General features: G+C 39.1%; 2 protein-coding genes across 4 annotated transcripts; one reads left to right on the top strand and one right to left on the bottom strand.

Annotated features, from left to right (window-relative positions):
- The first annotated feature begins 1,214 nt into the window (after positions 1 to 1,214).
- Positions 1,215 to 9,634, top strand: tmem255a (transmembrane protein 255A). Of its 3 annotated transcripts, XM_057349430.1 has the most exons (10): positions 1,215 to 1,509; positions 1,976 to 2,118; positions 2,670 to 2,732; positions 4,534 to 4,623; positions 4,755 to 4,820; positions 5,167 to 5,255; positions 5,464 to 5,535; positions 5,957 to 6,119; positions 7,064 to 7,204; positions 7,639 to 9,632. In XM_057349430.1, exons 1-10 carry the CDS (start codon positions 1,455 to 1,457, stop codon positions 7,780 to 7,782), a joined length of 1,026 nt encoding a protein of 341 aa, XP_057205413.1. In that variant the 5' UTR covers positions 1,215 to 1,454; the 3' UTR covers positions 7,783 to 9,632. The 3 variants fall into 3 exon arrangements, with proteins under 3 accessions (XP_057205413.1, XP_057205414.1, XP_057205415.1); XM_057349431.1 differs by lacking the exon at positions 2,670 to 2,732 and having other exon boundaries at positions 7,639 to 9,634; XM_057349432.1 differs by lacking the exon at positions 5,464 to 5,535 and having other exon boundaries at positions 1,216 to 1,509; positions 7,639 to 9,631.
- A 1,995-nt stretch (positions 9,635 to 11,629) lies between these two features.
- On the bottom strand, positions 11,630 to 15,050 carry zbtb33 (zinc finger and BTB domain containing 33). The gene is made up of 2 exons (XM_057349429.1): positions 14,900 to 15,050; positions 11,630 to 14,238 (listed from the first exon to the last, which is right to left on the bottom strand). Exon 2 carries the CDS (start codon positions 14,234 to 14,236, stop codon positions 12,359 to 12,361), a length of 1,878 nt encoding a protein of 625 aa, XP_057205412.1. The 5' UTR covers positions 14,237 to 14,238; positions 14,900 to 15,050; the 3' UTR covers positions 11,630 to 12,358.
- Between the last annotated feature and the right edge of the window lie 1,267 nt (positions 15,051 to 16,317).

Genomic DNA, 16,317 nt, shown 5'->3' with positions numbered 1-16,317 from the left:
TATAGAGACTAAACAAATTGTGAACTGTGGGCCGGTTTGGGGTTTACACTTTTCTTAGTGGTAAATGGATGTGCATGCGAGATAGTCCTACGTTGAAATAGTTGCCATTAAGCGTAATATTTGTAAACTGGTCACGTTGAGCAGTGATTTTTTTAAACGTGAAAAGAACTCGCGTCATGGAAAATTCGGTCTTGCCTGCTTCTTTCTGCTTTCTTTGGTGGAGAGCAGGTCATTCAAAGAAAGACCATCAAGAATTGAACCTAAGCCGAGTGCAATCTTGTCACAAAGCTATAGGCCTAATAATCTGTGTGATAATGACTATGTTACTTTAGATTTGATGACGACCAAAGTCAAGCTAAATGTGCTTGTTTGTATACAAACATCCATTAACTTTGCTTTAATTGCATTTATATAACTAATTGAACTATATTACGTAACTGAAACACACTGGGCTAGTGTTTTGTGTTTGTCAATGACATCTCAAGCTATATGAGTGTACAATAAAAACGTCTTTGCTACTTTAAAGATGCATTCTGAGTGTAATGTTTGGGACAAGAACATGTTTTGCTTAAAAATGTGTTGCTCCCAATTAACCTATAATTAAAACCTATTCATGAACAGTTGGTTTGTTTAAAATAAGTGCGGTATGCTTGTTTTATTTTATTTATTTGTTAAATGTATTGTTCCAGTAATGAAAATATGGGATATCACAAAATTCTTTATTTATTAAAGTTATTCAACATTCTTATTACTCTTCATTATTCCCAGAGTAATTTATTTTTGGGGTAAAATGTGATTTGGATATGTGATTCACCAAAACAGATTTTTAAATAACGGTGCTGCCCGTATGCTCCTCATGAGGCCACCTGATGGCGCAATTACATTACTTTGACATTGGTTCATTGTCGATGCTTTTAAAATAGTTAGCCTATTGTTCATATAAGAAAAACCTACAATTCAACCTGATTTTTATATTTAACAAATTGCAAATTGTGCACTAGCCTATCGTGTAATAATATAGGCTTTAAACGTCATCAAGGTGCAGTACTTGTAGAATTACATCAAAGTGTTTTCCTGGAATATTGCGTAGATATTATGTGACCGGTACGCCAGTATTTTTAGATTTTCAACAATTATGCCAGTAAACAGTAAACATTTTGCTGACCCACAGAACAGAAGGCAGCGAGCGAATCCGCTTCTTCGCGCGTGCGCATTGCGGTACTCCGTGCGGCGCAAGCGGCTCTAGCTCGGGCGAAGAGAAAGGAGGATAGCGGATTCACGAACACACACTGATGCTGATGAGAGGAGCTCGCATGGTGTCAAAGAATGCCACGGCAAGCCAGGAGTTTCCCATCATTAACACTAAAGGAAGGCATTTTTGTCTCGCTGACTAGATTCTTTGTTTTTGACTTGAAATCATAGCTGCAGCTAATGCTGCATATCCTCCGATTAAAATGCCAGCGGGGCTGAATGCGCAAGGCAGCGGTATACCTACTTCAGATGCGATGGGTGAGTACAAGGTCAATGGCATTCACTGCGCCCGCAGATCATTACGGACACCCACATACACGAATTTACGTTTGTAGCGTTTAATTGACGACGTTATTGTTCGTAGTTATCAAAATAGGCTGTCACGAAAGCCAAATAACCTACATTCCTGTATGTTTTGGATGCACAATGTCGATGTAACGGTGATTGAGAATATGAAAACATACAGCCAATATGTGGAATTTTATTTGTATGCGGCCTAATCTTGTTTACATGTTTTATTTAGTCATATAAGCACCAGACACATTTATTTGGCTATCTGGGTTGTGGCAGTGAAACGGCAGACACTATGAAAAAACAAGAGGTCAAATATGGTTGCTTCACCCCATGTCTGTATTCAGTCTGCTGGATAGAATGAATAATCAATGTTGCTTGAGGAAAGGGCGTGTGTGTTGTTGTGTGACGTCCTCCTTATTGTCTGTTACAGGGTCATTTAAGAGGAGAAAAAGAAAGTCAATTATAGTCACAGTGATGCTTCTTGTTGTATCCATACTTATCCTGGTCTTTGGTCTGGCCGCTACCACTAGGACACAAAACATTACAGTGGGCGGCTACTATCCTGGAGTCATTGTAAGTATTCGAGTAATGTTGTTCACAGTCACGCTCATAGCAGAAAGCAAAACACTGTCTCGCTGTATAAATGGGTTTGTGATGAGTATTGAGTGGAGGAAAAGCCTTTCGCTGGTTAGTTTTTCCACTTATTCTCGCCACAATTGTAACCAATGTGCATTACCTCATTATTCGAAGCCTTAATTGAGGAAAGTCATTCCATTCATTTTTCAAGAGCAAATCTGTACCGGTCAAACAGCCCGGAAGAAACCTACTGCTTTTATGTAACAGTGAGGGACGTTTCGTGCACGTAACAGGTGTTCTCCTGGTGTTCCTTAGGGACCGGCTGTTTTGAAATACTATATGATAGTGGCATGACCAGATTTTATGTATAGCTTTTAACTGGACCACATCATAAAATAAAAAACACTGTTGTGGAAAACAAAAGGCTTTGTGGAAATGTGCGGTTTATGTGTGTGAGGGCGTAATTAGATGAGGTCATCTACCTGTGAGGACTTTAAAATATGATCATATTTGTATAGTGACTGAGTTTCCCCCCGTGATATTTTCAGCTTGGCTTCGGATCCTTTCTTGGAATCATCGGCGCCCATTTGATAGAGAATAAGAGGCAGATGGTAAGACGGGTTTTATTACATGAGATGCACAGTACATTCTATCATGTATAGACAAAATTGAAACCACAAACACCCACGCTGTCAAAAATCAGCTTCCTGTTGTAAGGTTGTCATAATGGCAGAAACGGCTCATGGCGAGTTTAGATTGAATAGCAGAGCATGTTGCACCGCTTGTGGTGAGATGCACCCAGAAATAGCTCAGTGTAAGGGGAGCGGGATGGAAGTCCAGGCAGGAATGTTTAGAAGCCAGTGCAGTGCAGAGGGAATAGGAGGTGCTACGATCCCAATAAAGAATGCATGAGGATAGCATGCTGGCCGGATCATAACACTTACTGGGGCGCAATGCAGGATGGACCCTTCATCCATAGAGAGTACCTAAGTGGGGTGAGCATATGAGTCCAAAAGTTAAGACTTGATTATAAATATGAATAAAGTTTTACTGATTGGTTTTTTTTTGTGCAGAAAGATTCTGCGCTATTTTTAGGTCACTAAAAATGTAAGCAGACTCCTCTGAACAAGATGTCAGATTTCATTGCTTGCATTGCAGCACACAAAATGCTCTATGATTTCGTATCAGAAATTATTTTTAGAACATGATTAAATAAGATCATTATTATTATGTTTTTATTAAAGGAACAGTACACCCAAAAATGAAAATTCTGTCATTATTTACTCAACCTCGAGATGTTTCAAATCTGTATACAGTTCTTCGTTCTGACCATAATAGGAAAAATTGCTTTATAAATTTCTTTGTTCTATTGAACACAAAAGGAGATATTTTGAAGAATGTAGGAAAGCAAACAGTTCTGGGGCACTTTTGACTACCTTTGTAATGTTTCCTACTGTGGTAGTCAATGGTGGCCAAGAACTGACGGAATTTTTATTTTGGCGAGAACTGTCCCTTTAAATTTGAGCAGCTAAAATGTTTTTGGGAAATAGTTTTTCAATCGTAAATTGTTTGGATTAAGGTGCTACAAAAGGTTCTTCACAGCGATGCCACAGAAGAACCATTTTTGTTTCCCAAAGAACCATTCAGTCAATGGTTCTTAAAAGAAACATTTCTTATTTTTCTTTTAATAGTCTAAGTAACCTTTTTACACTATAAATACATTTTGTGAAACAGGTAATATTTTGTGAATCGAATATTCAATTCTGTCATCGTTTACTCATCTTCAAGTTGTTGCAAACCTGTATGAATTTCTTTGTTTTGAATATAGAATACAGACATAGTGGGACACCAAACAGTTCTGAAGCACCATTGACTACCATAGTAGTTTTGTTCCAATTTTGCTTACAAACATTCTTCGAAATATCTTTGCGTTTAGCAGAACAATGAAATTTATACAGATTTGGAACAATTCGAGGGTGAGTAAATGATGACAGAATTTTCATTTTTGGGTGAACTGTCCCTTTAAACGAACCATACAGTCAAAATGATTCTTCCATGGCATATTACCTCTATTTCTAATATTTTATATAACACCTATGTAGCACCTTTATTTTCAAGAATGACATAAATTTGGATTGCAGACAAAAGTAAGTGACGTGCATCTAAATTCTTGCGGAGGGGGGAAAGGCAGTAAAAGCACTCCCTAAGAGACTGGCACAGTACCAAATCAATGACACTTCAGGAAGAACGTGTCCAGACAGCACTATCCCCACATCCCAGAACAAACACCACTACAAGATGCCAGACACAACAAGCCAATTCAGTGTCTGGCTGCAGACGTTAGTCAGGAAATCATACATAGGCAGTGAGTGCACCAGGTGAATGGGTTTGACATTGCTGTTTTGCTTACAGCTGGTGGCCTCCATTGTCTTCATCAGCTTTGGTGTGGTGGCTGCCTTCTGTTGCGCTATTGTGGATGGAGTTTTTGCTGCAAGACATATAGTAAGTTCTTCCGCACCATGTATTACAAAAACATTGCTATTAGAAGCTCAAACTCTGTATGTATTATATAAAATAAGATATTTAATATGAAATGTTCAAGCTCTATCATGACCGCATGTGTTGTTTCAAAGGACCTGAGACCTGTATATGCAGGCCGATGTGTATATTATTCCAGTGGAACCTCTTTTGATACAGATGTGAGTTGGTCTGTTTACATGAACCTACAAACTATCTCTTAAAGGGATAGTTCACTCAAAAATGATTTATTCTCTCTCATGTCATTTGAAATCTGTATGACTTTCTTTCTTCTGCAAGACACACACAAAAAAAGATATTTTGAAGAACGTTGGTAACCAAACAACATCGGCCCCCATTGACTTCTATTGTATTGTACATTTCTCAAAATATCTTCTTTTGTGTTCCACAAAGAGTCATATACAGGTTTTGATGAGGGTCGAATATATATGACACATTTTTTGTCTTTGGGTGAACTGTCCCTTATGTAGTAGGATCCCATTAAGAAAACACACATCTGTCTTTCAGGTCCAATGTCAAACTGCATCTCGGGTCTCGTGTAACCTGCGTGTGAAGAGCAACACCTGCTACTGCTGTGACCTTTACAACTGTGGCAAGTATGTGCGCGTGTGCCTGCTTCCCATTTTAGTGTTAACCCTAAACTAACCGTAGGATAACTCCTGCAAACAGTCAGACCTGGAAAAAACTGCTATCCTTGTTTTACCTTGGTTACGTTCTGGTTTATATTTGCTTGTATTTGGTGTGTGCTTCTCCCCTGAAATTCAGCTCTGTTCGAAAGAACGTTTGTGTTTATTTATGTTTCAGAGAGCATCCTCTTATGGGACTTCAGAATAAAGAGGTTTTGAAAAAATTTAGGAAATCCTCCATGATTTGGAAGTAGGTCTTTCTACATCTAGCCCCTCGATGACATTGACAGCCCATTATGTGTTGTTGTTAAAGTATTAAGTGTGGCTGTGTACCGTCACTGTACTGTCTGTACAGTTACATACTTGATGAAATGAGAGGAACCGTTATTTCTCATCCTCCGGTTCCTCTTTCAGAGGTGAGGAGAGACAGCGACAATTTAGTTTATGTGACAGTGAGAGTACATAAGGGAGTCGGATATATTTATCCATTTCATGCTTTTCTTAAGAGTGATGTGCGCTGGTATGCAGATGTTTTTGTTTGTTTTATCGCATGAATCGCCATTCCGTCATGCATTTTTTTTGTTACATTTCCTGTCACCATTGTGTGTCTGTTACTGTACAAAAATGCTGTGCAATAATGTGTTTGCTTGGACTCACTCCAACCAACTCAGTCGAGTGGAGCTGCGAGGTGGATATCATGAGTACACGGAGGTGCGGAGCTGCCAGGATGTTGTGCATCTTTACCATCTGCTGTGGTCTGCTACTATCCTCAACATTGTTGCCCTGTTTCTGGGCATCATCACAGCAGCGGTCCTGGGGGGCTTTAAGGACATGGTAAGATCAAAATGCACAGCAGAAAACAGTACAGAAAATATCACATTTCCTAAAATATACTACACTACTGTTTAAAAGTTTAAGAAAACAGAAAAAATCTTTCTTATGATCCGAACCTTTTTTTCTGAAGGTGTATACTTTAAATGTTTGCGATTAGTTTATATGAACATTAATATGTTTGGGCTAACATATTCATTTTCTTCATTACAAAGCTATTTTTTTTTTGAATTTTTTTTTTTTAAAGTGAGACCTCAAGAAATGCTAGGAGAAAATTTTTACAATTCCCAGGGAAGGGGTGACTACACTAAATTTCATTTACATTTGTGTTATTTCATAGTTTTGAGTTTACTATTACTGTTATTTTTTAAATGTGTAAAAATATGAATAAAAATTTGTAATTAGACACTAGTATGAGTAAAAAAACATTTGAACGGTAATATTAGTAATTTTAAAATATGCTGTATTTAGTGGTACACTACAGACCATTTTGCAAGTAAACAATGCTGGTCCAGAAGCACTTCCTGTCTTTTAAATACTACACAAACATTAGAACAAAATCCAACCAACCGATCAATTAGAACTGAACCGAAATATAAAAGTAACATCTTTTAAACTTAATTATATATTAAATTAAATAATACCTAATGCCCCGGTCACACTTGCCTTTTTGCTCCATTGACTTCCATTCATACGCATACACATGCGAATGCGACAGACCAGAAATGCAAGCCCGTCCGAAGACATTTCGCATTTCGCTGCGTAGCAAAGTTGCGAATTCACGTCACGTTAATGTGTGAGACCAATAAAAGATCAAAACATCACGACGTGACCTCTCGGTACAGAAATGTGAAAGATGGAGGAATGTTTGCGATCTTTACTAACAAATAAATCGATACATACTGTGCACATAATATTCATTGGGTCTCACTCTTTATTTTTGAAAGATGCCTACAGCAGCATCAGATTCCTGTGAGCCAGAACCTCTCCCTGTACCACCACCCCCAGAGACCCCTGGACCCACCACCTCCGATTCTTTTTACAACACTGCCCCCTGCTTACCTCCATACACTGCCTATGACTTTCAGGTAACCACCATTTGGACTATATGGGCTGCATGCTGTAATATTTGTATTTACATCTGGATGTGTATATACATTTTCACATAGAAGTATAGATTTTCAATAATCAAAAATGTGGTTTGGGCTATTCAAGACTATAGGGATTAGCTGGCAGTGGTTAGCCCATATTGACTGTACATCATTATACAGGCATATTTCCCCATTGATGACCATTTAGAAGTATACTTTTAGTTTTAGAAGCATATAAAGCATATACTATAATGCTATAATATAGCAAATATTTTAATATTGAATGGCATGCTAGACCTCCTTGCAAGTACCTTTAATATAATATACTACAGCTAAATTTATGCAACAGAACCTAAGCTTCTTAGATGTGCATGTTATGAAAATGGAAGAATATTGAAAAATACTGAATGTTAGAAAACGTGTCTTTACAGGGTGCCAGCATGTTTCCTGACTCTGCAGGCCTGTCTGATGATTCCCAGTCTGGAGCCAGTCACATGTGGCCAACTATGATCCCACCTCGATATTCTCCTCCTTATTATCCACCTGATGAGAAGCCCCCTCCATACAGCCCCTAAGGGACCAGCCTGAGGAGCAAACCAATGGGTTTTTGCTGCCATATGGGCATTTCTGGATATTAGTGTCACCAATCATGAACAATCATTGTTCTGAATGAACAATATCTGCAGAGGAGGCTCTTCAGATTGAGTGCCATTGGTTATTAAGGGAGGCGGTGTGAAGAGACTACAGCATCCATCACCATAGAGCAGATGTAATATGCAACATTAAACCTTGAACACATTTGCTCGAGTCAACAAATCTGATGTGTAAAATATTCATGCGATACAGCCTCTGTACAATAGGACTATACCTTGTAACAACTAGCCTCGCAATGAGATCAAGACTGTTCACAGATAAGCCTTAAAATGTGTGTCCGCTTCCTGTACAGTTCCACCCGGCTTGCCAACTCTTCCTGTTAGTGATACCGTCTGCGAGTCTCTTGTGATTCAGTCATCCTCTGCCTAACTCAATGTGAACGTCTCTCTTCAAAAGTGGCACAAAGTGTCTGTTTTGCATCTCCTCTGCCCCACGTGGACAAGTCTCAAATCTTGTCTTGCAATTGATTTGCACTTTATTGTTTTTAGAATTGACTGTATTCACAGTTCTAGATTGTTACTTGAGTTGTTTTTAACTGTTTTTGGCAGCTAGATTGTAAAGAACTGTACATATTGAGGCAGAATCTTACTATTTTCTGAGTGCTTATTAGGAGGTTAAGATCTAACCTGTAATATGTGGCGTTTCTTTTGCATTAAATCAAGCAAACAATCAGGTCACAAATACAAATAATCCTCTGTGACAAAAAAATGTCCTTTGCTTGAATTATGCAAAGTTATAAGCTTTTAAATAGTTGTATATAGTATTAGGTCTCACTTTCATCTGCCTTTTTGTTTTGCTATTGTTTCTATCAAGAAATGAAAGGACTCATCAAATGTAAAAAGCTTTGCAAAAAAACAAAATTACACAAATTAAAAATAACTTATTTTCACAATGTAGTAACAAAACCAGTAAACATTTCTGTTCAATTTGCAAATATGATATCAGTATGTGCAATGCTGTACATGTTGTACATAAACAAACAAACTGCCTTCTCGTAACACAACAGAATGAAGTCTTAAGACTTGTAGTATTCTTTTTGTCTGTTTGTGTATTCACTGTGAATGTTAAGTCTGTACACTGTACTTTATGTGCTTGATTTATACCAAGAACATTGTCCTTTACTCAAGCTAAATGAGTAGAGCTATTACAATTCAAGTCTTATTACTACCTGGTTGACGGTAACTATGTTGTGCTTAGGGTTTTTTGGCTTGTAACATTTTTTTTACCATACTTATGTTACGCATTATTTACCATTGATTTTGAAATGGAAAGGTGATTATTTTTATTCTTACCACAAATCTGCATGGTCAAAAAAACTGTCGCTTGCATTTGACATTGTATTTAAATCCATTATAGACGATTTCATCGGACGCATGTCCCTGGACCGAAGTTAACTTCTGGTCTGAGTTTGGTTATAATATAACAATTTTATTTTAATATTAACTTATTTTTATTCTATTGTATACTAATTGTATTAAATTTAATTAAAATTACTCCACAATTATTGATTCTTTGTGGAGGTCTACCCAAAGCTTGGGCCACGTGACATTTGTTTATGTTGTTGCCGCTGAAACCGTCTATATGCTGTTTTGAAACATGCATATTACAGACTATATTTGTAGATTATATTTGTTAAAGGGTGCATTGTAAATTTTCATTAGTAATACCCTTTTGATATCGAGGAAACATGCGTCGAAATGTTCAGGATTGACTGGTGGTTATCACCATAGAGGAGAAATCCTTCATATTGACATAATGCTTCTAAAAATAAAAGAAATACATGTATAGTTTCCTTAAAGCTTTATTGTGTTCTATACCGCACTAGACCAAATAATAAATATGATTTTTTTCTTTTAATAAAGGAAGAAACCGTTGTCATCCTGACAAACAGAAGGAATCTTATCATATTCACAGATTCTACAAATCCTAATTTATTAAAGACAAGACTAAGCTGTAAAAAATAAAAAAATATATATGTACAAAAATCTGATGGTCTCAAAAATGAGAGGTCCTTTGTGTTACAAATAGGACCCTTAAACGTTGGCTTGGTCATTCCTGTATGTTTTTCTCCAGACATAAGAGATGAATCTGTTGTTTTAGGTCCTCATGTTAACGCTGTTAGTATTAGTGTGGATATACAGTGCATCCGGAAAGTATTCACAGTGCTTCACTTTATCCACATTTTGTTATGTTACAGCCTTATTCCAAAACGGATTAAATTCATTATTTTCCTCAAAATTCTACAAACAATACCCCATAATGACAACGTGAAAGAAGCTTGTTTGAAATCTTTGCAAATTTATTAAAAATAAAAAACAAAAAAAAGCACATGTACATAAGTATTCACAGCCTTTGCCATGACACTCAAAATTGAGCTCAGGTGCATCCTGTTTCCACTGATCGTCCTTGAGATGTTTCTACAACTTGATTGGAGTCCACCTGTGGTAAATTCAGTTGATTGGACATGATTTGGAAAGGCACACACCTGTCTATATAAGGTCCCACAGTTAACAGTGCATGTCAGAGCACAAACCAAGCTCTTGTCTGTAGACCTCCGAGACAGCATTGTATCGAGGCACAGATCTGGGGAAGGCTACAGAAAAAATTCTGCAGCATTGAAGGTCCCAATGAGCACAGTGGCCTCCATCATCCGTAAATGGAAGAAGTTTGGAACCACCAGGACTCTTCCTAGAGCTGGCCGCCCGGCCAAACTGAGCGATCGGGGGGAGAAGGGCCTTAGTCAGGGAGGTGACCAAGAACCCAATGGTCACTCTGACAGAGCTCCAGCATGTCTCTGTGGAGAGAGGAGAACCTTCCAGAAGAACAACCATCTCTGCAGCACTCCGCCAATCAGGCCTGTATGGCAGAGTGGCCAGACGGAAGCCACTCCTCAGTAAAAGGCACATGACAGCCCGCCTGGAGTTTGCCAAAAGGCACCTGAAGGACTCTCTGACCATGAGAAACAATTCTCTGGTCTGATGAAACAAAGACTGAACCAGGCACATCACCTGGCCAATACCATCCCTACAGTGAAGCATGGTGGTGGCAGCATCATGCTGTGGGGATGTTTTTCAGCGGCAGGAACTGGGAGACTAGTCCGGATCGAGGGAAAGATTAATGCAGCAATGTACAGAGACTTCCTCGATGAAAACCTGCTACAGAGCGCTCTGGACCTCCAACTTGGGCGAAGGCTCATTTTCCAAAAGAACAATGACCGTAAGCACACAGCCAAGATAACAAAGGAGTGGCTACAGGACAACTCTGTGAATGTCCTTGAGTGGCCCAGCCAGAGCCCAGACTTGAACCCGATTTAACATCTCTGGAGAGATCTGTAAATGGCTGTGCACCGATGCTCCCCATCCAACCTGATGGAGCTTGAGGTCCTGCAAAGAAGAATGGGAGAAACTGCCCAAAAATAGGTGTGACAAGCTTGTAGCATCATACTCAAAAAGACGAGGCTGTAATTGGTGCCAAAGGTGCTTCAACAAAGTATTGCGCAAAGGCTGTGAATACTTATGTACATGTGCTTTTTTCGTTTTTTATTTTTAATAAATTTGCAAAGATTTCAAACAAACTTCTTTCACGTTGTGATTGTGGGGTATTGTTTGTAGAATTGAGGAAAATAATGAATTTAATCCATTTTGGAATAAGGCCGTCACATAACAAAATGTGGAAAAAGTGAAGCACTGTGAATTCTTTCCGGATGCACTGTATGGCCTGCATATAAATAACCTTCACAACTTTAAAAGCATAATTAATGGACAGACAACCAAAATATTCCACTTATTTACTCCATCCTCATTACAACTTGATTACAATCAACAAGAACTATAAATACATACTTTCAAACTCGTTCTTAGAACCAGAACCTCCCATTAATACTTAGATTAATATATCTAGTGCCAAACGAACATTAATAACTACAAAAAGTACTGCATGGAAAATAAAAATACATGTTAGCATGTCTGTGAAAGGAATCGTGAAGTTAGTATGCTGAATTGGGTCCATTAATTTTAGCTCATTTTTCATAACATTATCCAAATAGCATTAAAACACAGTTCCAAGATTGTTAAAAAAAAGCATTTTTCCTGCAACAGTGTGTAATTGATCTCTACCAATTATATCCAACATGGCTGTTCGGTCCTCAAAACAGAACCCGAAAAAGCAATAGAAAATATAGAGATGACAGTTCAAAAGTCAGGCCTACCGTACAGTAGTTATACAAAACATACATATTGTCTACCAACCTAATCATTTGTCTAAAAAGTATTTTTAGGATTTAATAATGAGCTGTGAAACTGTAAACCGAAGCTAATACATGATTCGAAATGTACATAAACAAAAAGCACCTGCAAACAACCGAGTTGATAGATGGTTGATGGATACAGGAGTTAAGATGAATCATCTGGTCCAAAAACACACAACCACGTCTACCCCTCATATTAAAGACCCCCAAAAAACACAAGGCACCTAAGCCAGAGCAGTGAACAACTTTGCTCAGTACGTCTCTGGTATAACAAACTCAAATTCTGTTGTGCTCGCGTTTATTTGGTTCACGGGTAATGGAGGGGGCTCAGCTCGAACATCAGCATGTGTCTCGGGTTCTGCAAAAACATCATCCCAGTTCAGTGCTTTGCTTTGGCTCGATGGAAGTGCCTGGTTTGTGAAGTGCTCTTTACCCGGGCTAATATGCTGAACGCCTTCGTCGTCAGTGACCGGCGGTATTCCCTCTGAATTCTCGGACACAAAGGAATACGCTTTCAACTGCAATGTTTTACAAGGCAATAGACGGTACAAGTTGTTGCACGAGTCATCTTTCTGTTTTCTTCCTGAAGGGTCCTGGTTGTGAATCTGCTTGCAGTGAGTGGACAAAATCTGATAATTGAGAAACGTTTCATGGCACAGTAAACACTGGTAGCGTCTTTCCCCCGTGTGAGTGATTTCGTGTTTGGTTCTGTATTCTGCCAGAGCGAAAACCCTGTCGCAGTAATGGCACGGATACTTTCTCTCCCACGAGTGAGTGTTATAGTGACGCCTGAGACTTGTCAGGCACACGTAGGGACGCTTGCACACGGTGCACACAAAGAAAGTTTTGCCGTCCATTACAATTTCATAGTGATCGTCTTGGTCCTGCTTGATTTTTTTCTTTCCACGGGGCGAGTGATTGTTCACACAGTCTGCTCCGTGTGCCGTTTCGGATTTTCTACCAGGAGCAGCACCCTCCCCTGGATCCTCTTTTACAGGCACAATGTCATAGGTGTCCTCACCTATGTTAGCATAGACTTTACAACCCGGTGATAGCGAATCGATTTCCGAAGCTTTGTCTAACGTTATTGTCTTTTTTGCTGAAACTGGGTTAATTCTATTCCCTGGTCCATTATTGTGGCTATAAGTTGACAGTTTGAGTTTACTTTGTTGATCTGGCGACTGTCCTGGAAGAGCTTTCTTTTTTTGAGCACTGACCATCTCCTTGTTTTCCAGAGGCACTGAGGTGCAGTGAGGATCTGGAGTGGTCATGGGAGTCGGTGTGGTGGGCTCAGTATTTGAGTTGGTTCTGACAGGTGAAGTGATAAAACCGCTACTGGATCCTGCTGGAATCACGGTACTTGGAAACTGAGGCTGAAAGTTGTTTTGGAGTGGAAGATTTTTTTCTGTACATTCAGGAAGTTTGTCTTTTCCTTCTTGGTCCGCTGAACTTTTAGAGCCCATCCCTTCCTCATTTATGACTTTTTGTTTTTTAGCTTCTGGTCCTCTTTCTGACTCTACGTTATTAACTTCAGATAACTTGGTCTTTTGAGCTTGTGGGGCTTCTGTTTTTGAGACAAAAAGAATATCATCATCGTCAGAGTCTACTTCCTTTTCTTTACCACAGCTCGCCATGTTGAACTCTTCAGCAGACAGCGAGAATGACTCTGTAATGATCGGCATATTGTGCTCTTCTCCATTTTTCTCTGAAGAATTAACACTGTTGTTGTCTCCTTCTCTGGACAGGCCGGGTAATCCCTTGACTTGTGCAAGAGGAGTTGCTAAATTGGCTATGAACTTCACACCCAAAATTTGACCAGCGCTGATGAGATCCTCAAGTTTGTCTGATCGAACTCTGAAGACTTTAGAGCTGTATATGTAATTCAAAATCATCTCAAATATGTCTGCCTTAATGAAGTTCAGCTCTATAACTTGTCCGGCAACAGAGAAAAGTTGGCGAAAATAAGTACTTGAGGCTGACAGCACTGTCTTGTGTGCCCTGAACTTGCGGTCTTGCACGATTATGGTGACATCGCAGAATAAACCATTGTTTCGCTGTTCATTGATGGACTTCAACAGTGATGCTGGGTACTCGGTGTCCTCTACAGATATAAGCTTAAGTTTCGACATCCCTGTGGGAAAACAAGAGTAAAGTGTTATATACATCCTTTAACCAATATAATATCAAAATAAATGTATAAATGCAACAATTTAAATTGCTGTTTGGACTCACGCTATAGCATTACAAAGCTTTCTAAAGATATACGACGGTGTGCCTCCAGCGTGCAAGAAATTTATAAATACGGACACACTTCAGCTGTCTAACAACAACAAAAGCTTTATGGTCAAACATAAATATGCAGTTGCACTGGCTGTTCACAAGAAAAAAAGTATATTTTACAAGGTGTTTTTCACCTTTAAAGTGAATACTGTATCGCAATCGTGAAAGCGCGTAAGCAGAATCAAAAGCACGCTAGCTGGCTAGCTGTATAGCAACAAAAGGCGAGCTTAAAGAGATATGCTATATGCAAAGTGACGTAAACGTATTTCCCTCATTTAAACGAAATGCATTTTTTGTAAGACAGCCGCTTTTTGAGGATGTCATACTGAACTGTTAGGGTGGGCAGTGGTCATCCCGAAAACAAAAACAAATGGCTCAATTTAACTCTCCTTCCTGGTTTGGCGGCAAACCGCGGCCTATCAGACTATGATGCACAGCAACGCATGTGCAGGCTATAAGTTATTATGGATCAAAGTTGAAATCTAAAGAGCTACTGAATCTGAATAACATACCTGCAGTGAGACCCGTTAAAATCCACGATTCCTTTTGTTGATCAACAATACTGACAGCGACAATGCAGTTGCCGTGGACAACACAACGGAGCTCGAGTTCCTTGTGTTGGATGAACGAGTCTCGCTCGCAGCGGCCGACAGGAGTCGCGCAACACAACAGTCTGTCACTGCAGACGTGTGCTGAATGTTAATAGACAAACAAACAATGCAAACGACTGTATGTTCACATTATTTCGAGACTGCAGACTTGAATGTGTCCGCTTTACCTACATCTTATTGAAACAACTTTTACTTCGTGCAATGGGTTCATTAGATTTAAATTATTTCAAGGCTTTAGGTTTAAATTCGTATTAATATTTCTGAATTTGCCAGTCTAAAGAATAGCTTATAAAGATTATTGTTTAAATTTAAGTTTCCCTTTCAGACTACTTTCTGTGCATTCGGCGTTCTACTTGTTATGCGGACGACACTATACATCTCGTTTCGCCCTAGACGATATCACTGCAGCAGCTCGCATTACAGCCTGCCTAGAAGACATCTCAGCTTGGATGAAAGAGCATCACCTCCAGCTGAACCCTGCCAAGACAGAACTACTCGTGTTTCCGGCACACCCCACGGTGCAACACACGATCTCACCATCCAACTTCAATCACTCCTTCCAAAACAGCCAGGAACCTCGGAGTCATATTTGATGAACAGCTGTCCTTCAATGATCACATTGCAAAGACAACCCCATAGTAACCTGCAACGATTTGAAGTAGTTAAAGGGATACTTTATACCAAATCAAAATTTCCCCATGTTTTACTCACCCTCAAGGCATCCTAACTGAATATGGTTTTCTTCTTGAAGAATAATGCAGTCGGAGTTATGATACCACGTATCATTGTACTTCCAAGCGGTAGAATGGGAGTGAGTGGGTGTTGACTTTTTGAAGCTCCAAAAAGTGCATCCATTGATCAAAAAACTGCTGGACACGGCTCCGTTGTCTTAACAAAGGTTTTGTGGAGCGAATCGATGCATTTCTTTAAGAGAAATATCCATATTGAGAGCGCTATTAAAGTTGATGTCTAGCTTCCGTCATCTCTAGAATGCTCGTGAACCAGAGGCTTGTTTCACTGCATGACGGAGTCGTTTATAACATGCATTTGAAAAAGCAACACTCGTCAAACATTCATTAAGAATATACTTTATTATCATGAAAATACCTGAAAAGGTTTGAAGAACAGCGATAGAATATGATCATTGGCATTTCCTGGAACTATCGGTGCGTTCCAAATGGAATATATATTTATTTACACATGTTTGGAACAACTTGAGGATGAGTAAATGGTGACAGAATTTTCATTTTTGGGTGAACTATCCCTTTAAGCACGAGCGCCATGCTTTTCTGAACAATGGAATACCACAAACAAACTTA

This window comes from Triplophysa rosa, linkage group LG13 (genome assembly GCF_024868665.1).
Source record: "Triplophysa rosa linkage group LG13, Trosa_1v2, whole genome shotgun sequence".
NCBI classification, from domain to species: domain Eukaryota; kingdom Metazoa; phylum Chordata; class Actinopteri; order Cypriniformes; family Nemacheilidae; genus Triplophysa; species Triplophysa rosa.
This window is presented reverse-complemented; position numbering and strand designations above follow the sequence as displayed.

Excerpts from the sequence above, each read along its gene's own strand:
- tmem255a (XM_057349430.1), top strand. The coding sequence starts at position 1,455 with ATGCCAGCGGGGCTGAATGCGCAAGGCAGCGGTATACCTACTTCAGAT. Across the intron at positions 1,510-1,975 it reads ACCTACTTCAGATGCGATGG|GGTCATTTAAGAGGAGAAAA; the intron begins GTGAGTACAAGG and ends TGTCTGTTACAG. Across the intron at positions 6,120-7,063 it reads TGGGGGGCTTTAAGGACATG|ATGCCTACAGCAGCATCAGA; the intron begins GTAAGATCAAAA and ends TATTTTTGAAAG.
- zbtb33 (XM_057349429.1), bottom strand. The coding sequence starts at position 14,236 with ATGTCGAAACTTAAGCTTATATCTGTAGAGGACACCGAGTACCCAGCA.